The 26,645-nt window shown below is 48.8% G+C and overlaps 11 protein-coding genes across 11 annotated transcripts; 5 read left to right on the forward strand and 6 right to left on the reverse strand.

Moving 5' to 3' along the window:
• Positions 1-138: 138 nt before the first annotated feature.
• On the reverse strand, positions 139-646 carry N7519_001574 (uncharacterized protein; the record flags this gene model as incomplete). Its single annotated transcript, XM_057288352.1, has 3 exons — positions 139-209; positions 281-386; positions 446-646. 3 exons carry the CDS (start codon positions 644-646, stop codon positions 139-141), a joined length of 378 nt encoding a protein of 125 aa, XP_057154435.1.
• A 363-nt stretch (positions 647-1,009) lies between these two features.
• Positions 1,010-2,312, reverse strand: N7519_001575 (uncharacterized protein; the record flags this gene model as incomplete). The annotated part of the gene is made up of 6 exons (XM_057288353.1): positions 1,010-1,475; positions 1,545-1,665; positions 1,720-1,817; positions 1,871-1,953; positions 2,005-2,141; positions 2,201-2,312. 6 exons carry the CDS (start codon positions 2,310-2,312, stop codon positions 1,010-1,012), a joined length of 1,017 nt encoding a protein of 338 aa, XP_057154436.1.
• A 2,544-nt stretch (positions 2,313-4,856) lies between these two features.
• Positions 4,857-6,346, reverse strand: N7519_001576 (uncharacterized protein; the record flags this gene model as incomplete). The annotated part of the gene is made up of 5 exons (XM_057288354.1): positions 4,857-4,916; positions 4,974-5,835; positions 5,935-6,018; positions 6,077-6,102; positions 6,161-6,346. The coding sequence occupies 5 exons, from the start codon at positions 6,344-6,346 to the stop codon at positions 4,857-4,859; spliced, it is 1,218 nt and encodes a 405-aa protein (XP_057154437.1).
• A 4,766-nt stretch (positions 6,347-11,112) lies between these two features.
• Positions 11,113-12,309, reverse strand: N7519_001577 (GTPase-activating protein RNA1; the record flags this gene model as incomplete). Its single annotated transcript, XM_057288355.1, has 1 exon — positions 11,113-12,309. The coding sequence occupies one exon, from the start codon at positions 12,307-12,309 to the stop codon at positions 11,113-11,115; it is 1,197 nt and encodes a 398-aa protein (XP_057154438.1).
• Positions 12,310-12,766: 457 nt separating this feature from the next.
• N7519_001578 (copper metallochaperone COX17) lies at positions 12,767-13,166 on the forward strand (the record flags this gene model as incomplete). Its single annotated transcript, XM_057288356.1, has 3 exons — positions 12,767-12,794; positions 12,904-12,965; positions 13,026-13,166. The coding sequence occupies 3 exons, from the start codon at positions 12,767-12,769 to the stop codon at positions 13,164-13,166; spliced, it is 231 nt and encodes a 76-aa protein (XP_057154439.1).
• A 326-nt stretch (positions 13,167-13,492) lies between these two features.
• Positions 13,493-15,399, reverse strand: N7519_001579 (dolichyl-P-Glc:Man(9)GlcNAc(2)-PP-dolichol alpha-1,3-glucosyltransferase ALG6; the record flags this gene model as incomplete). Its single annotated transcript, XM_057288357.1, has 3 exons — positions 13,493-14,876; positions 14,946-15,108; positions 15,162-15,399. The coding sequence occupies 3 exons, from the start codon at positions 15,397-15,399 to the stop codon at positions 13,493-13,495; spliced, it is 1,785 nt and encodes a 594-aa protein (XP_057154440.1).
• An 889-nt stretch (positions 15,400-16,288) lies between these two features.
• On the forward strand, positions 16,289-17,905 carry N7519_001580 (putative nucleolin protein Nsr1; the record flags this gene model as incomplete). Its single annotated transcript, XM_057288358.1, has 1 exon — positions 16,289-17,905. The coding sequence occupies one exon, from the start codon at positions 16,289-16,291 to the stop codon at positions 17,903-17,905; it is 1,617 nt and encodes a 538-aa protein (XP_057154441.1).
• A 780-nt stretch (positions 17,906-18,685) lies between these two features.
• N7519_001581 (uncharacterized protein) lies at positions 18,686-20,172 on the forward strand (the record flags this gene model as incomplete). Its single annotated transcript, XM_057288359.1, has 2 exons — positions 18,686-18,824; positions 18,938-20,172. 2 exons carry the CDS (start codon positions 18,686-18,688, stop codon positions 20,170-20,172), a joined length of 1,374 nt encoding a protein of 457 aa, XP_057154442.1.
• Positions 20,173-22,062: 1,890 nt separating this feature from the next.
• N7519_001582 (FMN-binding negative transcriptional regulator) lies at positions 22,063-22,830 on the forward strand (the record flags this gene model as incomplete). Its single annotated transcript, XM_057288360.1, has 1 exon — positions 22,063-22,830. The coding sequence occupies one exon, from the start codon at positions 22,063-22,065 to the stop codon at positions 22,828-22,830; it is 768 nt and encodes a 255-aa protein (XP_057154443.1).
• Positions 22,831-23,085: 255 nt separating this feature from the next.
• Positions 23,086-23,526, reverse strand: N7519_001583 (uncharacterized protein; the record flags this gene model as incomplete). Its single annotated transcript, XM_057288361.1, has 2 exons — positions 23,086-23,419; positions 23,486-23,526. The coding sequence occupies 2 exons, from the start codon at positions 23,524-23,526 to the stop codon at positions 23,086-23,088; spliced, it is 375 nt and encodes a 124-aa protein (XP_057154444.1).
• Positions 23,527-24,758: 1,232 nt separating this feature from the next.
• N7519_001584 (aromatic ring-hydroxylating oxygenase subunit alpha) lies at positions 24,759-26,052 on the forward strand (the record flags this gene model as incomplete). The annotated part of the gene is made up of 2 exons (XM_057288362.1): positions 24,759-25,585; positions 25,638-26,052. 2 exons carry the CDS (start codon positions 24,759-24,761, stop codon positions 26,050-26,052), a joined length of 1,242 nt encoding a protein of 413 aa, XP_057154445.1.
• Between the last annotated feature and the right edge of the window lie 593 nt (positions 26,053-26,645).

Genomic DNA, 26,645 nt, shown 5'->3' on the forward strand with positions numbered 1-26,645 from the left:
TTGCACCATCCTGCCTGGCATACTCCGAAACCCTCGTACCGCATCAGATTGCGTCAAGTACCTGATCACTTACTTGCAAAGGGTGGAAGATCCTCGAGCCCGTGGCGGGACATGGCTGTCGCGTTCTGCTTTATGCGCTCAAAAGGTCTTAATCTCCCTTTGCCTGAGCACAATGAAAAATGCGAGAAGTAAGAAGACAAGTGCAGTGGCTATGATAGTATAATAGTTAGTTTGGTGTTGGCACATTCAAGCTGGATGAATAGAGCCCTGGAGTGCTTACCTGGTGACACGAAATAACATTTTTGGATGACAATGCGCACCGGTTCTGCAAGTGCAGGAGGCAGTAAGCCCTTGATCTGCCGGTGTCTCATGATTTGGTCGATCAACTACTCGCTATTAGTGAAAAATGGCCTCATAGCGATGGAATAGAGAACCTCAGCCTTACCCCAGCGCGCCCAGGCTGACCACTCAGCGTCACGTTCAGGCCACGTCTCATTTCCTTAATAAGTAATGCTTTCACGGTGGTAATACCAGTCATCAATCCAAGTTGCTGTGCGAAGTAATACGTGGTGACAGAAGTAGCGGCATTTTGCTCCGGTCTTGCGGCAGCTAAAGCTGCAAACTGCGAAGATAGGATCATTCCCATGCCGAAATATCCTGGGAAAATGTATAGTATCTCCAAAAATTGAGGTTCAAAAATGGTCCATCGGACAAGTATCAGAGCGAAGCTTGTGATCGCCATCACCAACCCAACAATCGTCCATCGAACACATTTATGGGTTCTGGGACCCAACTTGATGTTAGCAAAACTGCCATATTGTGATGAGCTTTCTGGGACTCATCTTGAAATACCCACTTTTGAATTAGTTTGCCAGTCACCAATGAACCGACTGCAAACCCGGTGGTACCCGGTATCCAGCACATTGCACCCTGTGAGGCAGATAATCCTCGAGCGCTGACCCAATAGTCTCCAAGAATGGGCGTCATCTGCGATCCAAAAGGAGAATCATCAGTCACTGACAAGTTGAACCGATAAGAAAGCAAGGGGAGAACGCACAGAAAATTGTGCAATGCCGAGTAACAGTTGAGCACTATATATCAGGCCAAGCTTTTTGGGACTGAATAGTGAGAAATGGATCATTGGCTCTTGAGCCCAAAGGGACTCATTGAGATAGAAGGCCGTAGAGCATGCAACGAACGCTGCGGCACAAATAGTCAGAAGTATTGACTTGTTTTCTAAACCCTCTGCCTGGGTGAGTTGCACAAAGGCGAGGAAACAGATAATAGATATAAATAGCAAAATGAGGCCCAAAATATCGAAAGACTTGCGATGGGTGTCTTCGGAGGCCTTGCAGTTTTGAATTGATCCATATGATGACTTGGAGGTGGCGAATGGCGGGGGCTTTGTTGGGGAAAGAGAAAGCGAGATGACGGCAAGGCAAATCATTGCAAATGGAATATGGATCAGGAAAGCCCTGGCATCAGACGAAATCAGCAATCATGGTTATCTAGTATACCGAGTGCAAGAGTCTGTGGATGCTCACCATTGCCATCCAATCCAGCTTGTGAGAAAGGCGCCCAGGGGGGCGCCGCAGGTAACTCCAATAATTGATACGGTAGATACATAGGAGCGTAACATGGCAACACGGTCAAAGCTATGGATTTCTGTCGTTTAGATGGAATTAGCAAATGTCACCCCCCAAAGGTAGCAAGACATACCGTTAAGAATAACAGAAACAAGCTCATTCATTCCGGCTCCTCCAAACCCCGAAATGAGACGACCGGCCACAGCCCAGTAGATATTTTGCGAGACTCCTCTGTCAAATTGTTAAAGGATGAACTCACTCAAGGTGTGATCGGAGAAACCCACGTCATGAGGCAGCCACATCCGTATACCGTCAAAGCAAGAAGAATTGCCTTCCTCGGCCCAGTCAAATCACATATTTGCCCGTACTGCAGTGCAGTGATGAGCTATTGTTTTAAATGTTGACGATCGGAGCTTACCATTGGAAGAGCAAGAATATAGCCCAAGTTGTACCCCGTGATGAGCCATGCCGCAGAGCTGGATGCATTGAGAGCCGAGGCAACATCACTCCCGGTGGTGAGGACAAAGGATTCATCCGCATTTGCTAGAAAGCAAGCTATACAGCTCCAATTAGCACTCGATATTTGGCCACCTTGTTGAAAAGCAGAAACTCACCCAGTAGAAGCGATCCGATGGCAAGTTTTCCTATCTGGAGACCACTCGACCTATTCATGCATTCTTCATCTTGTGGGCTTGCACCAAGTGCCTCCTGATCTTGACCGGTCATTTGGAGAACTGGATACCGCTCACAAACAATATCGTATTGGAATTCTTCCTGCGGCAACCGTACCCAAAGACGGGACAGATTCAGTTAAACATCTTTGGCACAGCAAGAAGGGGCCAAAGAAAGGGGCGAATGGGAAAAAAAATAAACTCAAAACTTGACAGAACCAGCTGATGGGTTCTCTGAGCCCTTTCAATGACTGCAAGAATACGGAGCACGGCATCTTCCTATTGGGTTAGATGGCGAATTACATTATAGTTTGACGGTAGATCTCCCGATTTCAGCGATTTCAGCTGAACGTGATCCACTTAGTGAGACAAGGCTTCTATATCCCTTGCTGATTTCGCACCCTTTCTTATCTGAAAGTTCTTGGATTCGAGCATCTCGCCACACCATCCAATAGAATCTATACGAAAAGGGTCCCCCACAGCAGGAAAGTCCAGATGTTGTGCTCGGATTGGATTGGATCCGCTTTTGATCATGGTGGCAGTACAACCAATAGAATGACCTGTTCGACCGATAGAAAAAGCAAAACCCAATAATTGGGGATTTTCAGCCGCAGTTTGATTACCCGGACTTTTAGGAGGCTTCATAATTGGTGCAAGGTTTGGCCACTCTGAAGTCCAATAGCGCTATGTGTGGCTGTCAACTTGTCAGACGTATACACATGGCTAAGCATGTCATTCAGCCCTCGAGATGTGCATGTGGCGGAGAATTATACGCGAGAAGAAAGTACAACATAGAGTCGACACAATATCTGACATCTGCTGACATGACCAATAATCCAGCACTGGAACAATTAGAAGCCATATATATCTGTTATATGCCTGAGGCCACCAATGGGTGAAGGACAAAATAGTTGGTTCTCTCTCTCTCTTCCTTTCTCTCTTCTTCTCTTTTCTTCCCTCTCTCTGTGTGGGCTTCGCTCGGAATGCATCACAGACTTTCTCCATTCCTTCTGGTGTGGCCTTTTCATCAATATAAGGTACTAAACATGTGGGCAATATCAATGGTATTGGCTACTGCTGAGACTAAGTAGAGAGACGGAGAGGTGTAAGAGAGAAGCTCTGAACTACTAGAAAGGACAGTTTGGGCTAAGGCTACTTCCCCCAACAATATACCTATACTAGAATCCCTAAAGATGCCTAAAGGCCCTACTTCCAATGAATGAATGGCCAGATCACATCATAATTGCGATAAATAACTTTCTGGAATATCTGTCGAGTAATGATGCCTTCTCTGTTTTCTAGTGATGCATTGATCATTGGCTTCTCCGATCTTCATTTTGGTAAGAAGACTTAGCAAACTATAATCCATCTAGTTTTCTTGCCATGCCCTTGAAGCCAGGTAAGTTACCCCGATACATATTTCATTACGCCACGTATTGAATACATACAGCAGCCATGTCAGGTATTCGGTATCAAATTCATATAAGATGAATTGCTGACCTCACAACTCCCTTCAAGTTGGCATACAAGGTCGTATTTTTATCGTCCGAGCATACATGTATACAGTCTACCTAGACCATCATATCGAATAGCGGTGTGACACTCTTGGCTTCCAACCATCACCGCAGTGATCGGCGTGGCCTCATAAGCCCCCTCTATGACAAATAACATGGCGATATTATGAGTACTTGGTCAGTGCTACGAACTGATAGAGTGAAAGTCGTGAGGATAGCACACCTGCGAATGTTTCTGCAGGGCCGGGATTTTCATACATACATCTAAATACTAAATTGCACATCTGGGTAACACTCAGATTGATGGAATACATTTCTGACCACCACAGTTTCAGTACAACAGAAGAGCCTGAAGTTCAATAGTTGTATTGGCCAACAAATTCATGCCTTGAGAGACATACGTAGCTGCTCCCTATCCCGATATCTCTATCGGTGTTTGTAGGGCTGAATGCTTAAAAGCCTCTAGGGGCGGCAGTTATCCAAACATTACAATACAACTTCCCTATTCTATGTAGGATCTTGAGAATAAAACTCTGAAACGGCACGGGTAGGTGACGCCAGAACAAATTATTTAATTCAGCAATTTCGCCTAGTCACTTAGGAAAAAACTTTTCTTTACTTGCTGGTCCATATATATGTATGCATCGCGTCGGTGAATTTTCCTTTCTCGGAAATTTATATAAATTACCTGCATGAGCCTCAGCTAACGCCACATTATAAACTCATTCTCCCCCCGTAGGAGCTATCCCCTTCTGGGTGTCGGTGGGGTAACCATGGCGATCGCGATCTCGATAGGGCTTATCTCCTCCAATTGCTGCCGAAACAGCACGATCAGAGGGGCTCGAGCACGGCGGCAGAAGTGGCGTGGGCTGAGATCTTTACTCATCAGGCACCAGATGAGTATCACTCAATTGAAGAATACCTCGTCTGTAGGCAATTATGCTATTTGGTAACAGATAACTAAAAATGGAGATGAAGAAGGGAAGAGAGGAAAAAGCGCGAGATAGCTACCTAAAAGCGGAGAGGGCGGTTCTGGCCTAAGGCACACTGCCGACAATATCATCTCGTTCAACTCTGGCGAACCCTTATGCAATGCTCGAGCATGTAAAGGGTCGGCTGGAATTGGGGTCCCTGGACTCTTGAATCTATTCGCCGCGGTTAGCAGGGAACGAAGGCTTTCAATCATGCAACACATCACTCACCAGATTCACAACATTGGCATACATGCCACAAACGAGAACACCGATGCCGAACAGAAAGACAATCCCGTTATAGGAGGCTCGTTGAAAGTTGGACCGGGAGAACCAGTTTCCTTCTTTGACAAGGACAAACCACATTATTGGAGGAATGTAAAAGCACAGTCCTGAAATGAACAAGGCCGCGCTGATTGATAATATGATTGAAAATACCGGAATGGCCTGGGCAACTATCCACGAAACAAATGTGAGGACTGCCACGAGCGAGATCCAGGTTATCCAACCCTTCTTCGTGTTCACATAGCGTACAACAGAGTGGCGATAAACGTATGCATGAATATAGCGAGCAATAATGCTGGTGTTTATGGATCCGGATATAAAAACCACCGGAAGGGCAACACCAAAAGCGATCCTCGACATGAGGGGTCCGGCTGAGAGTAGGGCAGGGGATTGTACATCTTTGCCCACAAATAAATACACGAGAGAACCGATCAAGGTATAAATAACAATTTCAATCACTCCCAGTGTATATATTGCTTTGGTGTAGTCCTTTGGGGTGTGCATCTCATTCATAAATGATGGTATCACCGGAGCAAAAGAATAGGCGTAAACAATATTATTCATTGCAACCATAGCCGTTGAGAAGCTGACATTCTCCTTAGGCCAAGCTGACCAATCCGAGCCAGGTGAACTGTTGTTGTCTCGAGTGCTTTGTACACCTGTTGCAATCATTGTGATCCCAATGGCCGTGAAGATCGAGGCGACATCGATGTACCCAAGTATAGCAATATCGGCGAATGTTGGTGGAATGGCAAGTAAAAGAAGAATCAAAGCCGAGACCAATCCGAATACCACGGTGCAAACACCACTTTGTGTGATGTCAGCCAAGGCAATGATGCCAGTCAAACAATGCGATCCCACATTGAGTAGCAGTTAGAAGATGAAAACCACCGTGACAATCCAGAACCCCTTTTCTCCCAGGATGAGTCTCCCTATATCTCCATAGTGCTCAACTTCCGGGTATTTGAGCTTCACTGCGCCAACCTCATAGCTGGCGTATGTAGCAATTAGCCCGATCCCAACGGAAGAAATAATGCCTCCGACCATACCGAGGGTCGCGAATGAGCTCGGAAGACTGAGACTCCCAAGAGCAACTGCTTCCACAATGGGAACAACGACGAGACGTTTCCAACCAAGGCGCGAAAATCTTTGCGACCCTCAATTTTCTTGCGTCTTTCCAACTCTGTCTGGCAGTCGTCCGATGAGGGGTCGCTGTCTGTGATGGATTTTGACGGTTGGACCGTGGCGCTTTCTTTATCACCCAACGTAGTAGGTTCATATTGGGGGTGGAAGCAGTCTTGTTCGATGTCAGTTTTCATGATTGACTCACTTCGATGGCAGGTAGATCAAGAGGAAAAAATGAATACATGTAGTCAAAGTTTTCAGTGTACTTTGCCGTATCTGCACATAGTGCAGGCCTCGTCTACAATATATTTTTGTTTTACTGTGTTATGTGAGGGGTAACGATAACACTCTGTAGACGCCCCTGTAAGAGATGTGCAAAAGCATACCGAAGTGGGTACATGGGTAAATCGAGTCATCTCCATGTTCCGAGGTGATCTATCGTAACCGATCTATAAGGGGCGAGGGGAATGATCGGTAACTAGCCCGTGGAAGTCACCAACCGAACCAACCCAGCGTTTGTTTGAGCCAGCCACGTAATATGCACAATGCACCACATAGGTAGCGGTGAAGAGAGAATATATGGGTATATGGGTCATAAGCTAAGGTCACATTCACCCAAGATGCCTACAATTTGTAGAGCTACGTTAAAATTGGAATGGCCAAGAATGAAAGACAATAAACGGAAAATAAAAGTGCCCCAAGGCGAAAGGGATACATACGCGTGATGTCCAGTAGAGGTAGTTTCCGGGGGAACCCCTATCATAATAAAGCGCTTGAAGCGCAAGGAAAGGGCCACGAGGAAGATCTACCTCACAACTTGCGCGGCTTGGGCCGTGCGATCACCGGTACTCATCATCGGGCTTGGTGTGGCTGTACCGCATTGGTGAGGAGCGAACTTGTCTCAACTGGTGATGTATAGATCGGGCGTGGAGCTCAAGGTAGGAAAAAGAGATATTGTCATTGAACCACAGAAACTGCGGCCAGGGCGCCTATCACAGTGTATTTTTCTCTATGTGTATACTGGCGAGAAACAGCCCCCCAATGACGATTGATAATAACATGAATAAAGGCGCCGGGAAAATTCCTATCGTCATGCTAAATGTAGCATTCAGAAGCGCTGGAATCACAATTCGAGCAGTTGCGTGGAGAAAGCTCAAAGCACCTAACAATTGCCCTGATTGATAGTCAGGCACATGTGCTGTGAGGCATGATGTCAACAGAGGGTTGATGGATATAGTAGATGCAACTACGAAAGACGATACGACGAAATGGCTGGGCGCTCGTGACAGCGAGATGCCCATATAGCCTATCATCTGTAACACTAGGTTAACCTGGATAGCACCCAACTCTCCAGAATTGGATGCAGCCGACAGATTTGGCACACCCTCTCTCCTATTCCGTCGGCGGAACCAGGCCATTATCGGTGGAAATAAGACGACCAGCACCAAAACGCTCCATGAGTAGGAAATGGACATGAAGAAGCTTTGCGTGGTCGGTCGCCACTTGAACAAGAATGCCGGGTATGCTAATTGCAGCGGAGCCAGACCTATCATATTTCCAAACATGATCATGTCCATCCCAGCCAAAATGATCATATTCTTATTTCGAAACCCTTTGGATTCCCAGATGGACTTGAGCGACGTCAGGCATACGCGGACATAACTTTCGCCAGGGGGTTGCTCCAAGGTTACTCCGTCCAGGTCCGGGCAACCACTAGAGCCTGGGTTGCGCGATTCCGGCAAGGCGAAGAGGATGAAAATCAAGAGTGTTAGATGAGAGCCTACAGCAAGCCAATAGATCAATTGGAAGGGATCCGGAATTGTCAGAAGCAAGCTGGCAATGAGAGGCCCCAGCGCCCCAGCAAAGGAAAACGAAGCCTGCAAATAGCTGAACCACCGTGTCCGGGCGCTGGAGGGCGTGAGATCGGTAATATAAGTCTGTGAGGTCGATGACGCGGCAATCATCGACCCGCTAAGACCTTCCATTGCATAACCCACGAGAAGCCAGTGCATATCTATCGAGTTCGGATGGCGTAGGATTACTGCCACAAGGATCTCGTGTAGAAGAGGACCTATAACGGTACAGGCGAGGATTGGCTTGCGACCAACGCGGTCCGATAGTGAACCCAGGATTGGGGTCGAAAAGGCACCAAAGGAGACCCGCTGTCACTTGGCCATAGATGAGAAACCGTGAAAGATCGGATTGCGCGTGTGTATTGGCGAAACATTGTTCTAGTTCTGCGGAAAGATCCCGGGGACGATCGCCATGGGTTTGGCTGGGTGAATAGCGCTGGTGACATATCAAGGCAAAGGTTGCATTGAACTCGGGGACCACCAAAACTCCGAAGATCAACTCGTAAATTGTGAAAAGACAGACGACCCAGCAGGGTGAAGGTTGCCGAAAGCGGGCCCAGTAATATAAAGTTCGGCTCTTCTCGGTCCCTTGGCCATCAGGTTCGGGAGAAACACTGTTCGGGGAGAAGTGGATAGCTTTCGGCATCTGATCGGCTTTGGTCCTTCATTTTGTGAAGAGATGAGTAGATTGAGATTTGAAAATAAAATCGAGGGGAAGAGGAGTTTAGTATTGCGGATTCAAGGCAGCGTGACCATGCAGTACTCTTAGGTCTCTTAGGTCCGGAGGTCTGGTCACTAGTCATGACAGTTGAACGGCATGTGAAGTCTCATTTTCTATTTCTATTTCTATTTAAGTTTTTATTTTTATTTTTGTATTTTTATTTTGTTTTTTTTTCCCCGCAATGCATTCTGAATAGACTGTGTATCTCGCACTGCACATACCTACATGTATGTTGTAGGGCAGCCCAGATGGTAAGTTTGGGGAGCGGGCCGCTTCACGGGAACGCTAATCTTCCAAGGTTCCTGATCTGGGACCCTGAGATGTACCTAGGTACCTCCCTAGATAGGTATACATTCAATCGATGCTGTATTTTGGCCGAGCGATAAACCGTCCTGCCTTCTGCTACTAATTTCACCAGCTTTTAGTCTCCTTTCAGCTATGCACTTAGATTAGCGCCTACACCGCTTTGACACGGGTTGCTTGGATTCTTTTTTTGGCCCTCTTCCCGACCTTACTATGAAGGGAGCATACGGTGGCTGGCTGGCTAACCTAGCTATCTATGACGTTAGAACCAACCTTGGAAAGTCGAAACTGACCGGAAATAACGATGATTCCTTTATTCTTAATAGCCTAGACAGCCAATAGGAGCCTAACCACTTAATCTTTTAATTGGTAGAGCTTTGAGAACGAATTAGTGGCATGGTGATTAACAAAGAATGGACTAGACTAATCTACGCGTTTTGGATGGGATGGGGCGGTAGTCAAATACGTTAGTTTGTTTGCCCTCTCTTTCTCTGTCGTGTGCATCTTTACTGGCTAGACCAAATACCGTTTGCTCTGGCCTGCTTTGTCATATTCCACTCTCCCTCCACTGGTTCGTTTCTTTTTCCAGAGAAACTCACGTGGGACTTTCTATCATCAAGTATATATGGCACGTTGGTTTTTCCATGGTATCAGATCAGTTAACCAGCAAAGCTTAATAAGCCCGAAAAAATTCCAACCTCAGAAAGGAGGGTAGGAATGAATAATAGAATAGACTACCTAGGCACATGGGTACAGCCTATGAGACACGTGCAGTGGCATGCATCTTGGAATCATCCAAATCCTTCCCCTCTTGTTGCCGTTCCAAGGCTTCAGCCAGAGCTTCAGGATACCTTCGTTTTCCCACCTCGGGATGGCTCGTGAGAGCATTTATCATGAAGGCCTCTCCAATAACGGTCTTAAAGAGACCTTTGAGGTAAATGATGTGTTGGCAACGTGTTGGCGGCGGCCTTTGCCCAGAACTGCCCTTTCTAGTAGTTTAGTACTTGCCAGCTCTTTCTCTCTTTTTTCCTCTCCTCGTCTCTCTTCTAAAGTGGATCTTTCAAGTTGATTCATCTGTACGTCCATCCATTGCGGGCTTGGCCCAGTTACTCGCCGAAAGCACAATACGGTAAGTAACGGAATCTATTACACAGTAATGGAATTTCAGTTTCATTACGTCTAGCCTGAAACGCCTGTTTCGTATACATACATGTACGCATGTATATACAGCCGCGTACGCTACTAGTATAGGGTTTAGCCAGATTAATAACTGCAGACGTGCTGCTGTTACATTAGTATGCATCAGTATGCGCAGTATACTGAGCTCCCGAGGTAACTTCAATCTACTCCGTACCAGAACTCCGACTGTCAGCTTTGCCATGGCCGCCGCCGATCAGCTTTCTATCATAGTGGTTCCCTTCGTTGCTCAGCTGAATATTTCCAGTCTGCAAGTTTTCGTTTGCCGCTTCAATCTGGTCACCATTTACGTACCTGACCTTTTTCCCGGGTATCCCGACCTGCCAGCCCGCTGACGACGCAGTCCTTTTTCGATGGGACATGCTCAGTTCATGCTTAGTGAGCACTAAAGCGGAAAGAGAAAGGTCTCGGGTGTTAAGCATTGTCCGGTACATATGCAGCTTTATATATGCACCTACTTGATTATGATTACTATATTTCCTAAACATGTGACTATTTGAATGGTCCTGCTTGTCCAGATATGTATTCCATCTATATGGTTGTGTATCCTCCGAAGAGAGGCGGAGAGACCAGGGCTATGCAAACAGAATATGGATCAAAGCAAAGGATATTATGTGCAGAGCTAGGATTTTATCACTGTGGATTGGGGGTATAACAAATGGGGGTCTTTTTGAAGGTAAAGCGTAAGCGTCGTCAGTCAGATCCTCATACCCGAAGCTTGTGAGTGGCTGTGGACACATAAAGGGACCATGCATCGCCCGGAGGACAACAAGGTCGCGGGTTTCTCAGCTCTTGGTGACATCAACGTGGCATTGGATCCATGATCCGGCCCGTGATAGAAGGCAGGTACTGATGGAAGTGACAGTTGTCCAACAGCTGCAGAGGTTTAAATAGCCGCCTTGCCCAGAACATCGGCCAGCTCATCGACGTCCTTGTCATCTTTCTGAGCTACCTTCTCTTCCTCGACAAGGTCGGCGTCCCTAAGGTCCTTCTCAGCCTTGGCCTCTTCCTCCTCTTCCTCCTCTTCTTCCTCTTCCTCCTCTTCTTCCGAATCTTCCTCCTCGAGTTCATCCAACTCATCAACACCCCAAGTACCCTCGGCGTCTTCGTCTGTACCGTGCTCCTCCTGTCGAGCCTCCAAGAGCTCACGCAGCTCAATGATGTTAGGGTCTTCCTCGGAGAAGATGTTTCCGTTGAGCTCGACGCGACGGAGGCTGGGAAGCGCAGTCTTGGCTGCATGGGTGAAGCCCTTGACAGCTTCCGCCTTCATCTCGTTGTACTGCAGACGCAGTGTCTGGAGCTTCTGGTTCTTGTTCTCCGCCAAAGCCTTGGCAACCTTCACACCACCACGGGCAGAGAGCAGACAGTCACCGACACCAAGCTCGCGCAGAGATGGCCAGCCAGACAAGACATTTGACAGAGCAGTGGAGCCGACATTGGTGAAAGTGTTGTCCTGCAGATCCAGGACTTCCAGGGACTGCGCGTGGTAGAGACCCTGGGTCAACAAGTGGGCGATACCCTCCGATCGGATGCCGTTCTGTGTCATCTTAACTGACTTCAAGCCGGCTGCGTGGGCCTTGTAGGCTCGAGCCCACGCCTCCATACTGCCGTTCTCCAAGCGGTTCCGTCCGCAGACAACACTCTCCAGCAGCGCAACTTCCTCGCCACAGTTGCGAGCTTCCTCCTTACGCTCAGCCAGCTTTGACAGCGCATCGGCGACCTGAGATCCGGCAGCAGGGCCGAGTCCATTGTTGTTCAAAATGAGGTGGCGGAGGGGCACATGCCGCGAGAGAAATTCGATAAGCGGGGCCTGAGTTCGGAGACCGAAGGCATTGTCGTTAAGGTTCACGGTGTGGACGGTTGGGATCTTGAGGATGGCATTAAGGAGCGAGTTCAAAGCAGTGGGGATTTCCGTCAGGAGGCGACCGGTGAAGATGTCGTCGAGGTAGGCAGCTTCGAGGCACTTTTGAGTCTGCAGGACCTCGGCCAGGCGCTTGGAGGCGTCAATGCCCAGGGTGTTTCCACCGAGACGGATTTCAGTGTAGTCGGTGTTGTCAATCAGGGGCTGAATGTGCGCATTCATGTCCTCTGCACTGTCGAGCTTGAGGACTTTGCCCTCGAGGGAGAAGATCTTGGAGGGGCCATGGCGGGGTAGTTGTTGAAGTGGGATATTGAGATAAGAAAAAGAAATGAAATAAAATAGGGTACCCGTGAAGTCAATGGCAGACAATATCCAAGCAATGAGGAGACCAAAGTAGAACCAAGGACAGAAAGGAAAAACCGAAACAGTCTGTAGTGTAGCAGAAAAGGAGGCGACCCCGTAGAGGCAAGTTTGTTGATAAGAAAAAAAAAAATAATAATAATAATAACTACGGCGTAGCATAGAGACCAGTACCGCTGCACGCGCCATTAATAATGTCCGATGGTGTTAGGCCTGGAGGTCACCTGTAAGGACTTGCTCACGACGTCGTACTCAACACTCTCTTTCTGTCTTTCTTTTACTTAAAATATTCGCCAAGTAAACCTGCATATCCATCACAATGTCCTGGCTCTTCGGTTCCTCAAATGGTAAATACCCATATCTCTTTCCACCTACCCGGGCCGAATACTTGCGCAATGCGCCAGTTCTACATATCAGAGAAAGATTCTCGACTCCCGCTTACACAATTCTTTACAGAGAAAAGCGCCGCTGCCCCCGAGCAAGCGCCCGCTCAGCCCGCTCAGTCCGAGAAGCCCAAGGTATGAACCGATACTGCCGGACCAAAAAGCACAAACGATTGACCCTGCCTTTCATTATAGCCCTGCTGCGTCTGCAAACCCGAGAAGACCGCTCGCGACGACTGCATGCTCTTCTCCAAGTCCGACAACCCTGAGCAGGAGTGCAAGTCCACGATTGAGCAGTACAAGACGTGCATGGCTGGATTTGGCTTCAAAGTCTAGGCTCGGTCTCTGACCTTGGCCCCGGCTGTACTATCACTATACAACATTGTACTATAGCATTCATCGGCGGGAGTTCTTTTTGTTTTCTTTGGATATTGTCTGTTTTTAGAGCATTTTCGCTCGTGTGACATATTGGAATCTAGAGTTTGGCACTCCAGATGATAGGGGTGACTTCCCAATACAACGTCTCAACTCTTGAATAATGAATTCCAAATCGAATCAATCATATTAATGAAATAAGCTAGTAGCCCTACTGCCTCATTTTGGATAATCACATAATCTGGGGTATCACTGAACATCATACAGCCATCTACCTAGGCAAAGGATCACTGCTTCTTTTTCTGGCTTTCCTCCTCAGTCACCTGCCGACTGATTTGGCGACATTGTGTATATAGTTTCCACATACACCACATATAGGCAATCCCGAAACCACCAGCTCCGATCAGGGCATTTAAGACCACCCACAGATCTGGCTTTCCGGGCGGAGGAGCCACGAACGCCTCAAGGACATGCCAGGCAATCATGGCCAAATAGAAACCGAAGTGTAGGAGGGTTGTGGGAGTGCTGGGCTCGAAGTGGGTATTGGAGTCTTCCGGGGATGGCCGACTTCGGTAAGTCTCGAAAGAAGTGGGAGGCAAACCGAGAAGATAGGCCCAAAGCAAAGTCATGACTATGTAAGGAACGCGGAGCTCATCGCGCTTAAGAAGGGGGTACATGGTCCATGAGCCAAGCATGTTGGCCCAGCCCACCCAGGCACGTGTTTCTTTGCTCAGTCCACCGTTACCAGCAAGTAGCAGGGTCATTGGTAGCAGAGGCAGCAGCACACTCTTTTCATGAACCTGGAAAGAGAACAAGAAAAATCCCCAGGAGACGGCAGAGAGAGCGGGAAGAAGAAGCGAGGCCCTGGGGTGGCGGAATATGATAGCACAGGGAATAATGATTGACGCCAATGTGGCACTGAGGGATGCTCGCTGTAATAATGTAGCCTCAAAGCGGGTGAGCTTGTAGAAAGTGTGGATGGCGCACCAAGCGTTCGCAACTTTGTCTTCGAAGAGCCCGCGCGCAAAGGGGAACACCCGGTGAATGATCTGCGTTAGTTGGAACAATAGCCCATACGTAACGGAGTCCTTGTTCATCTGAATAGGAAGTGCGTGCAACATAGGCGGCACTGGAGAGGATGCAAATGCCTTTCGAGCTTCGGCATTGGAAGCACCGACCATAAGAGGGGCCAACAGCAAAGCAAAAGAAGCTAATGTGACAAGGGCTATGCTGATAAGGCGGGGGATATTAATCCGAGGGAATGTGCAGACCCCGAGAAGATAGGCGAACATGACTGGTGCATAGTATAACGCCATCTGCTTGAATCCCAGTGCACCAACGAAGAAAATGCAAGCCCAGAGCATACGCCCCGCCAAGATAGCGTCCAAGCTCGCAACCACCAATCCCAGCATTACTGTGTTGTATTGGAAATGGCCATGGTCGATGAGGATGTTCGCTGGCTGAAGGAGAATTGCCACCAGAGCAATCGAGGCGGACCATGCATGAACACTCTGCATCCGAGTGTAGCGGCGAAGGAAATTAACCACGGCCGGGATGAACACGAAGTATTCGGACACAACGACGGTGGCGCGCATGAATACTTTCAAACGCGGGTCCTCGAATCCTCGGGAGGCGTCTAAGGCAAACCAAGTTGGATCAAAGGCGGAGCCACTATACAGGCCGACAGGTCAGCAGGAGGCCATGAGGATTCTATAATTAATGCTTGATAGAGAAACATACATCTTTCCGAGTAACCAGCTGTGATATGCGGTCAATGGTGGATAATCGAGACCCCAGTATTGCAGATCGTATATGTACCACTTCGCCAAAGGCAAATGTGTGGTAATTTCCATCCAATGGCGTTGTGCCTCGAAATCACCGTGCATCGGCGGAACATGGAAGCCTAGAAGGTATTAATTGTTGTGACTACCTTCAAAGAGAGACAACGTCGCATACCGGAGTAGCCCCATAAGCTCACAGCCCATCGGAACAGGCCAACGGTCATGAGGACAAGTGGGAGAATCAGCCATTGAGAGACACCGGCGCGAGCAGCCCACAAAAATGAGACCAGTGGAAATGCTGGGGGATTGCTTCCCTCGCCCAGATCCAAGATCAAATTATTGTTGGAGCCGGGGGAGATCGCAACCTTTCTCTTCTTGCGAGGGCGGTGCGAAGAGGGTGTCGGAGGGGCCATCACGATAAAGGCCGAAGGACAACTTATCGTCCCATTGACTATTGAGCCAAAGAAGAGTCGAACAGTATGAACGAGTAGTAGTGATAGTAGAAGAATTGACGTAGTAGGTACAACGTAGCAAAAGCGGAAGACACCGCCAATTGACATGCGATTGTAAGTCGTCAACAGTCGCTGGACAGGTACCCACATAGTCTTGGGGCTAAGTGCCTGGTCTAACCTCTTAGGGCAGGCGGAATGGTTCTGCCAGCCTCCGAATTTTTTTTTTTCAGAAAATTTTCCTTATCAGAGCTGATGGTCCCCCAGCTCTTCGCTTTTTCCTTTCTCTTCTTCTTCCCATCCTCTTTACTATTTTTTTTTATTTCCCTCCCAAAAGCAGTCTGTTTCAGGTTGCTTTACTTATATCATCTCTTGACTATCCAAGAGATCTCTACACACTAACTAACGCAGTCGCGTGGGTTCTATCTCGTAAGTTCGTTCGGATACTCTGTGGGCTTCTTATCACTCTGAGGGCTGTGGGCTTGACATTACATCTATTCTGTGGGCTCTGTGGGACATTTTCCTCGTGGGTTACATATTCTAGACAGTATTGGCTGTCTATTGCTTGTGGGCTTGAAAACTTGTCCGTCCGTGGGTAGTGGGTTAACGTCCAGCTGTGATTTAGTTCACTCTGGCAGTTCTTCTGAGGGCTGTTGTTCCATTTTACACATCCAATACACGGGTGCTTTGAGGGATCGTGGGCTTTGCCGCACATACTACAAGAATTTCACTTGTCACTACAGTATGTGCCACCCTACCCAAGCTACAAGCCAGCCTCCCAAGCCCTCTCCCTGAGTTCCCTCAATTATATTCAAGAGCAATAGCTAACGTTTTGTCGTTCCTCCAGTTCAATATGTCCAAGACATCTACCAAGGGTGCCGATAAGGCCGTCAAGGCCAGCAAGGCCTTGAACAAGGTCAAGGATGCCGGTGTCACCAAGGCTTCCCAGTCCCCCGCCGCCAAGAGCAAGGCTATTGCCAGCAAGGTTGCCTCCAAGGAGAAGGCCTCCAAGAAGAACAAGAAGAAGGAGCCTACTCCCAGCTCCTCCGAGTCTGAGTCCGAGTCCGATGAGGATATGAAGGATGCTTCCTCCAGCTCCAGCTCTGAGTCTGAGTCTGAGGAGGAGAAGCCCGCTCCCAAGAAGGCCGAGAAGAAGGTCGAAAAGAAGGTCGCTGCTAAGGCTGAGTCTTCCGACTCTTCCGACTCTGACTCTGACTCTGACTCCGAGTCCGAGTCCGAGGAGGAGAAGCCCGCCCCTAAGAAGACTGAGAAGAAGGCTGCTGCTAAGGCTGAGTCTTCCGACTCTTCCGACTCTGACTCTGAGTCCGAGGAGGAGAAGCCCGCTCCCAAGAAGGCCGAGAAGAAGGTCGCTGCTAAGGCTGAGTCTTCCGACTCTTCCGACTCTGAGTCTGACTCTGACTCCGAGTCCGAGTCCGAGGAGGAGAAGCCCGCCCCTAAGAAGACCGAGAAGAAGGCTGCTGCTAAGGCTGAGTCTTCCGACTCTTCCGACTCTGAGTCTGAGTCTGAGTCCGAGGCCAAGAAGGCCTCTTCCGACTCCGAGTCTGGTTCCGACTCTGACAGCTCTGACTCTGACTCCGACTCCGAGGAAACCCCTGTCTCCAAGAAGCGCAAGGCTGATGAAGAGCCTGCCGCCGCTGCCAAGAAGTCCAAGACCGAGGATGCTCCCGAGGGTGCTTCCGCCAACCTGTTCATTGGTAACCTGTCCTGGAACGTCGACGAGGAGTGGCTCCAGCGTGAGTTCTCCGAGTTCGGTGAGCTCTCCGGTGTCCGCATCGTTACCGACCGCGAATCTGGCCGCTCCCGTGGATTCGGCTACGTTGAGTACACCAGCGCTGCCGATGCCGCCAAGGCCATGGAGGCCAAGAAGGGTACCGATCTTGATGGCCGCACCATCAACCTCGACTACGCCGCTCCCCGTCAGGCCAACCCCCAGCAGGACCGTACCCAGGACCGTGCTCGTTCCTACGGTGACCAGACCAGCCCCGAGAGCGACACTCTCTTCGTTGGCAACCTTCCCTTCAGCGCTACCGAGGATGCTCTCCACGAGGTCTTCGGCGCCCACGGCTCCGTTCTCGGAATCCGTCTCCCCACTGAGCAGGAGACCGGCCGTCCAAGGGCTTCGGTTACGTTCAGTTCTCTTCCATCGATGAGGCCAAGGCTGCCCACGGTGCTCTCAACGGCCACGAGCTCGAGGGCCGTGCCGTCCGTCTCGGCTTCTACTCCCCGTCCTGCCGGTGGTGACCGTGGTGGCTTCGGCGGCCGTGGTGGTGGTCGCGGCGGTGGCCGTGGTGGCTTCGGCGGTCGCGGCGGTGGTGGTGGTTTCGGTGGACGTGGTGGTGGTGGTCGCGGTGGCCGCGGTGGCTTCGGTGACCGTGGCGGCCGTGGTGGTGCCCTTAACAAGGGTAAGGGCTCCATCCCTGAGTACAAGGGTACCAAGGTCACCTTCTAAACTTGATGTTCTTCACTGCATACGTTTGATTTCCGCAACATATTGGTGTCCATGGGTTTCAGGTTCTCTTTGAGAGAAAAAAGTTCGTGTTTAATTATGTGTAATATGATCTTAGCTCAGGTATCTTTAATTTGATACGTCATTTCAATTTTCATTCTGGTCGACTTTGAACTTCATCCGCTTTTTCCATCTTGTGTTCTGGAACTATCGGTCAGTATATTGCCACTGGAAGCCGCCTTCCCCGCATTCTTTGTTTTGCCTACCAGCTAGGTAAGTACGTTGATTCATTGATTTCTGCTTCTTCCATCGAAGTTTTGATGAAAGGAGGTCTCTGCGAGCTTTTGGAATCCTCATATTCTACAATAAGAACTTCGATATTCTCCATTGGTCACCGGCAACCCCTCACATCATCTTTCGCCCTTTTGCCTCGTCACGGGCTGTAAATCACCTGTTCGGTCTGCTGATCACCTCATCATTTCGAATCTTTCCACCTAGGGCTCTCTTCATCTTTCTTTTGTCTTCTTTTCTGTTTCCCAATATTAATCTATCTATTTTAGTTCCTTTTAACTCTTTTTAACTCCTGGTTCCTGTGTGCGGGAAGGAGTATGAAGTGTTTTGGGCATCAGTGATCGTCGACTCCACATTTGATAAGATCACCTCCCCCTCCACGTTGACCGCTCTCTTGTACTCCAGAGTGGCCTGATCCCCTCTCTTCTATATTTCTGTTCACATACCGTCTCCTCGCATATTCTGCTTTCATATTCCTTCAACCTTCCGGCTATGCAACCAAATCACTCCGACCTGCTGGGTCAGGCGCGCGAGCCTAGAGCCGCAAGTCGGATGACGCGTGATGGCCATCAGCCGCTTCGAGATAACGGTCAGCCCCAGCCATCTGGTGCGGCGCCCATGAGATCAGAGGGTATGTGGTCCTTTTTATAATCCGACTGGTACCTCCCCTGCCGGTGAAACTTTCAATATGCATACAAAATTGCTTTCAGGTCTCCATAATGTACTCACTACGATACTACATAGATTCTTGGATTGACGTGTCCTCGCAACCGTCCTCTTCCTCCTTCTCCTCTGCTGCTACGAATGAAGATATAATCACCACCGGCTTACAGGTCGAGTATGGCGAAGGGAGAGCGCACCAGCGCCGCAATCGGCGACGCCGTCTACAACATCTTGCTGCTATCACCACAGCCCAGGTGGACTATGCATCGCGCGATGCCAGCCAAGCCAGTAGCAGTCAGGAGGAATACGAGGAGAGCGAGAGTGAGTCTGATCGCGTTCTCAGCAGCTCGAATGAAGATATAATCCGCCCAACGCTCCCGGCTGCATTATCTGCGCGCTCTGTACCTCCCTCCTCAGGTTCGGATGCTGCCCCTAGCGATGATGAAGATGATACTTCTACTGCCTTGGGGATGGGCATCAGCCCGTCACCTTTCGTACCTCAACCAAACATATTCACCCACCCACCTGCAAGGTCAGAACCCGGGTGGACTGCGCGGCGTTCTCAACCAAATGTCCCGTCCACCTCTAGTCACCGTGCCTCTCGAAGAGGATCTTACCCTAGTCCACAATCATCGCGCAGAACTCAATACCAACACAGCCCTTACAATGTGATCTCCCCTTCCCATCATGCCGACCACGATGCTGCCCTTCGTGCCAGCCTATCAACACTTCTTTCATGTGCGGCTGCCGCCAGAGGCCTTCCAAAGAATGACAATCGACCGTCACCTACCCCAGCTGCTCCCTCTGGAGGCGGCCAACCCGCTTCATTCCGACTAGTAGGTGCGTCAGTTGCTATGGGAGAGGAGAGCAGCGATGAAGAGACCTCATCCTCGCCGCGGTATCCAGAATCAGGTCCATCAATAGAAGCACCACAGAGACATGTAAGAGCGCCAGCGGTGTCGTCTGACCCGGCTGTCGCCAAAGCAAAGCGTCGTTCAAGTTCCCCTAAAGACCGTGGTACTGCCTCAAAGAAGAGTCGTCGCGTGAGCATGACAGATCCAGCAACGACTGTCAGCCCCACAATCATGACATGGGTCATCAGCGCCGGGGTCGTCGTTCTATTCTCCGCAATCAGCTTTTCCGCTGGGTATATGATCGGCCGTGAGGTCGGGCGAGCTGAGGTGGGAATGATGGGAGATGGTGTTCCTGGCCCTCGCCCTTCGGTAGGGTGTGGCCAAGAAGCGGTTCGCGGCGGACTCCGAAAACTGCGCTGGGGATCTGCGGCTGCAGGATCTGCTAGTCTTGCATCAATGTAATGCTTCATGACGAATGGCGAAGATGACCTCGACGAATTATGATGTCAATTATAAGAAGATGTGCCGCTCGAGCTGCGTTCATGTTTCTGAACGTGGACCCGCATGCCGGAACATCCTCACGTTTTCTCTGTTTGATTGATATTCTACTTTAATCCCATTGACTGTTAGTCAATGGGATTCGGTTGTTATATGCGGGGAGGTCTCACGACCTGCTGACAATCAAAAACCGGCGTATCTTTATGTTTTACGCATGTGGCTTCTGCTTTGGAGCGATGGAGTCTTGGTTCTGGTCCCTTTAGGCTTCTATGATGTCCTTTTTCTTTTGGCAATTTGTTACGGTGTTCAAATCTATACCCTCACTTTACCACCCTATCTTACCTAGGTATATATCGAATGAATGATTCTCTTACAGAATTGGGCTCAGTTTATACCCAACCCACATTTGCTGATAGTGTCTCAAGCCCCATATTAAGTAGTCTCGTAAGAATCCATTAAGATACCTGATTTGCGCTTTTCCCCACTTTAACTCTCATATCTCACCACAACATACATACTCTGCAGCCAGGGGCAACTTCCTCAACAGTGCTGCTTACCCCGGGCGGTGGTCTTGAATGTCACGTAATAATACCAGACAGCCCCAATGTCAAAGCATGAACCTGGTAGATCGATGGTTTCAACAACCTTCCTTCTACCACCGGTACTGTATGTTTCGTTCCCTATTTTGAAAATCATAACTGATGAGGCTGGACCTTGCCTCTCAATTATGCGTTGCTCGTGTCGACAATATCTTAAACCAAGGCAGATTGGTCCATTAAAAAGAAATACCTGGCAAAGGTACGACTGACACAAGTCAGTTCTGATATATTAGGGTATACAGCCGACCCGGACTTCTTAGATCTACCTAGGTACCCAACTTAGCCCCTAGACGGCGTCTAGGATTGACTTTGCGCCAGGCAAGCTCCCGCGGTATCCACCACACTAAAGAGCCTAAAATTGACGTTCTTCGCACCGTTTTGGAAAGCATATAAGTGCCCGAACCCACTGCTGCTCTTTGCGTAAGTGACAGAATCTATTTGCGTAGACAAACCACAAGTAAGAGAAACGGGCTGGAAGTAGCTACATTCATGCATCCCCTTCCATGTTGCCACTTCCCAATGGTTTAAATCGTATGAGTGGCACCTCCCTGGATCCATTCGTCACTTCCGTATGTCTCTTCTGATCCCCGCAACTATCGCAGGATGCTTGAGAAAAACAATGGTTGGAGATCTTAGTCTCGTAAAGTGAGCATGATTAAGTCAAGCACAGGCGCAGACATCGCCTTCATAGACACTATTGGGTAAGTTGATTTTGATATCATCGGCAGAAAGGTCCTCTGTGACTTGAGCGAATGAAACAAATTAAAGTATGTCCTTGCGTCCTGGATTGTACCTCGATTGAGAAAAGTGGATCACCAACAGGGGTAGCCAATAGCAGCTCGACATATGCCGCTATACCTAATCTGGTCCATGTGAATGATACTAGCCAAAAGGAGTTAGACTGCTACAATCCAGGACAACACTGTTTTTCTGTTCTGGTATGGATATCAGGTTCTTCCACTATCAATAATGGATGTAATCAGAATCGTACGTGAATTCTCAAGGCCTTTTCTCGGGCATTTGATACTCCGATGGGGAAATGTCAAAAGTCCCTGCACCTTCCCGGGCCTCTGCAGGTGCCGGTTGGACATGCCTTTAGCGGACGAATCCTTGGCCACTGATAACAAATCACCGATACGATAATGTGAGATTTGGTGGGCTTGATTTGAGTCATTTTGTTCCTACACAATTGTCTTTACGCCTTTTCATCTTCCAACTCCATACTCTCACACCTACCTTCCAGCTGCTATACAAAATGTTCTTCCAAAGCGCCCATGAGGAGAAAGACAAAGAAGCCTTGCTCCATTTCATCCGGCAAAACCCACTCGGGGTTTTAATCACCGGCATGAACTCCTCCCAGCAAGACTTCTTACAGTGCACGCATGCCCCATTTGTGGTGGATTTCCCAGAGGAAACAGGCAAAACAGACCCCTATCTCCGCGCCCACATCGCCAAGCAGAATCCTCAAGTGAAGACGATGATGGAGGCTGTGGATAACAAGCCCCCGAACGTCCTTGAACTCGACGACGATGTCCTAGTGCTCTTCAATGGCAAGCACGACCATTACGTGACTCCGAAATTCTACGTCGAGACAAAGCCAGATACAGGGAAGGTCGTGCCCACATGGAATTACTCCGCCGTCCAGGCCTACGGCAAGATGTCGCTATACTATGACTCCAAAACACCTGAGACCGGCGAGTTCCTCGCCAAACAACTGCATGATCTCTCGCAGCATACAGAAAAATCAATTATGGGGTACACTGGTGGCGAGGAACCAGAGCCGTGGGAGGTGTCCGAGGCGCCTAAGTCGTACACTGACTTGCTGAAGAAGAACATTGTTGGGATTGAGATTCGAATCACCAAGCTTCAGGGAAAGTTTAAGATGAGCCAGGAAATGCGGCCCGGGGACCGTGAGGGTGTGATCCAGGGATTCGCGAAGTTAGGAGGCGATACCGGGAATGCGATTTCGAATTTAGTGAAAGAGCGAGCTGAACTGCGTGAGGCGAAGAAGCGAGACCTTTGATGCTGGAATGAAGATTCAACATCGCATTAGAGTTATCAGTAAATCGTGGCAGTACAGTGTATGTTTTGTCTGCTGGCCCTGACGAAACAATTTACTTTCCGCCAAAGACGATTTATGTGAATACGACTAAAAGAGAGAAAAACGTGACGATGAAGAGGACGATTATGCCTTGGACGACCCAGGCTCAATTCGGTTCACATGGGTTGATTCTGAAAAGGGCTGGCCATGGGTCCTGGCAAGGAATGTGACTGTATATCAATTCAAGTTCTCAATTTTCGCATCTTGATCTTCTGTCAGCCTCTTCCATTCCTGAGCGTCCTTCAAATGTTCCAACCCATGAATCCTCTGGTCCACAAGCGGATTCACTCGCCAGCGATCTTGTGTTCCCTTCCTCTTCTGGCAACACCTCGGCACTGCTAGCACCTTCTTCCCAATAAACTCAGCCGGGTCTACTGCAAATGAAAGCCATGTATTCGCATAAACACCATTGTCATCCTCAATCTCAATGATGTTAATCTGTAAGACCTCAGGGTTGATATCGTCAGCTGGGACAAGATGGTCAAATGTTACACCATAATAGTCGACCAGCCTACTTAGGTTAGCCATAGGGACATCACAGCTAGTTGCTCCCACGAGGAGAGATTGATAGACTTACGCCTCCGGATACTTTCTCTGGCATCCAGCCCAAGTACTCATCCTGCACCACCAGATCACCTGGGACTTCCGGACTAACGTCCCGTCCGTATATGGTTTGATACGTTAACCGTGCTAGCTCTGGGCCTGCTAGCTGTGGGAATGTTCGGTCTATAAAGCCTAGACGCCACGAGATATGTGGTAGGAGCCTTTGTATGGCGATTAAGGGACCTTCGATTTGGATTCTGAGCGGCTGATCAGACGGTGGGAGGTGATACCGGCCGGCGGGAGTGTGAATACAAAGCGGAATGTAAAGTGGGAGGGCCATTTATACGGATGAAGCCACTTGGTTGTTTCTTTAGTCACATAATGCTCACTGATGTCGTGAGAGGGGTACTTGTGCTGGAGCAAAAGCGGCGAGGGGTGAGCCTAAAATGGAAAGATAGTTGCATCACGAGGGACAACTCCTGTGTTCAATGGTTGCTATTGACGTGGTATATGTTCTAGCTTCTCTTGTTTACAATAACAATACTTAAACATTTGCAAACTACCTGTAGGTGATACAAAGTCTGTGACGTGTCCTTTCAGCCACATTGTTCTATGGACTATACGTATCACCTCGATCTCCCATAGCCACCAACTTATCCTCAAGCAGTCCCTTCTAACTCCAAATCTAGGCAAGACGGAAGATTCTCATCTTTTGTTCCGTCAAATACCAAACAAGATAAGGAAACCAGAACGATGCGCAGCCCTCCACACTGGTCAAGAATGTTGTTTTCCGTAGGAGTCACTCATCTCCACAATTTGAGGAACCCGAGTCCTCGTGATTCCATCGGCAATAATATAGCTCAACACCAGTGCCCATGCATCTTATTTATGCAAACTTCAATTGGCCATAAAACCCGACCGGCGTTCGAAGTATGCATGACCAGCTCTAGCAAACCCGCTGTAGCATGGACTACGAGATATCTGCCCGAGTATCCGCCTGAGTATATGTCGGGTTTGATAACGTTTGACTCAATAATACATCATGGCGTTAAATCAACCTGTTTTTAGTACACATTCTAGTACTGTGGTGGCGGATTGGCGGGTTCGGTATCTGTTCTTGGAACATCCACCCGCCTCGCCATGGGTTTGCCCTACCAAATTGGATCCAGGCCGTCCATATGATCGGAGTATAGACATGGCTACCAGTCCAATATCAAATGTTTTCAAGCATATAAAGGGGTCCTGATGATGACCAGTAGAGCAACAAAGACTAGAAGACATTCTCCATTGTACCTTCTTATTACTTCATGGCTTCAATGCTCAACTACTTTGGCTTTAATGCCCCTGCCCCCAAAGAAGAAACTAAAGCTTCCCCAGTCCGTGCCTTGCCTGCATCATGGTATACTTCACCAGAGATGTATGAGTTGGAGCGCCGGGCCATATTTTCGAAGAGATGGCTCTTTATCACCCACAGCATGCGGTTGAAGAACACTGGCGACTGGCTCCGCTACGAGCTTGCAGGTTTCGACTTCATCATCACTCGTGACCGACAGGGCGACATCAACGCATTCCATAACGTGTGCAGACACCGTGCGTACCCTGTAGTCGAGAAAGAGGGTTCCGGAAATTCCAAAATCCTCGCTTGCCGATACCATGGCTGGTCTTACGGATTGAATGGCAAACTTGCCAAAGCTACGAACTACCAAGAGCTGAGCGACTTTGACAAAGAGCAGAATGGTCTTTTCAGAATCCATCTTAAGGTCGACGTCAATGGCTTTATCTGGGTAAACATGGATGCGAATGAAGTCCCAGAAGTGTCGTGGGAGGAACATTTCCGGGACGTCGACAAGCAAGAACGGTATAAAGCCTACAACTTCGATAACTACGATTTCGACCACGATTATGCCCTCGAGGGTGACTACAACTGGAAGATTCTGGCTGATAACTTCAACGAATGCTACCACTGCCCTACCACACACGCCGATATTCCTGAATTCCTCAACCTGGAATCTTTCGACAGCGAGCTGAAAGATGGACACATCCAACACCGTTGTGAGTCTACGCCAGAGCAAATCGAGAAGGGTCTTTACACAGCAAGTACCTACTACTTCCCTATGTCTGCCATGGTTGTCTCGTTAGTGTTCCCAGTTTCTACCTTCTTATAGAAGATCCTCTAACATACACAGGCCACACTTTATCATGGTCCAGAAATTCCCTTCCTCAAGCGCAAAAAGCTCGAAGATGGCCTACGAAATCTACCGAAACCGAAACTCCTCCGATGCCGACTTCAAGCTTATCAGTGATATGTACGCGCGCGTCATGGGTGAAGACAAAGTCCTCTGCAACAACGCTCAGAAGAACCTCGACCGAAATGTCTTTACGAGTGGTGAGCTTCATCCCAAGTACGAGAAGGCGCCACTGTTCTTCCAGAGCACAGTCCGCGACGTCATCACGGAGCACTTTGAGCGTGAGAAATCCGAGGGGCGGGAGATCTGGCCGGCGAAACCGAAGGTGTCATGCAATGCAGGGGTTAGTGAGAAGGACGAGCAGATTTGTGCTTCTCTGGCCTGTGGAGCTCAGAAAGCGGTTTTGGCTTGGTGATCGTAGTGAGAAGTGTTTCTGTTTCTGTTGCATCGCTTTATGATTAGCTTATAATTTTGGACGCGAGCTGGAACTTTTTGAATTGGATTTAGCCTTGTTATTTACCAAGTGGACCATTTCTGCGCTGGCGTGCTCGGCAAAAAGACAATAATGGCCCTCTCGGGGAGTAAGGCGCAACCGTAGCAAACTACGTGGACATACATACATGTACACACCGGTCGATCTCCAGTGATAATGTTCAATATCAAATCAAATATTCATGATAATCACACTGGGAGCCTAACATATATGAACACCATTGCATCTAAAACCGCATTTCACTTTAAGAGCTACATAGAGATGCATGACGCTAGAAGACAATTCTATGCTCGCTCAGGGTCGGAAGCAAACAAAATACCAACATGCCCCAAAGGAACAAGTAATATACTTTTATGTCATTGTGGAGCTGCTCATCATGGTAAACCCGCTGTCAACGTGGTCACGTACAGTATACTCAAGAATATCCCTTCTTAACCCCGGGGAATCCACGGCCCCGGATGTCTTACATAATTACACGTGATCCGGAAGTTCAGCCAAAGCAAAAGCCGAACCAA

Source organism: Penicillium mononematosum (genome assembly GCF_028829835.1).
Source record: "Penicillium mononematosum strain IBT 11891 chromosome Unknown utg000001l:1.0-4488741.0:1.0-4491989.0, whole genome shotgun sequence".
Lineage (NCBI taxonomy): Eukaryota > Fungi > Ascomycota > Eurotiomycetes > Eurotiales > Aspergillaceae > Penicillium > Penicillium mononematosum.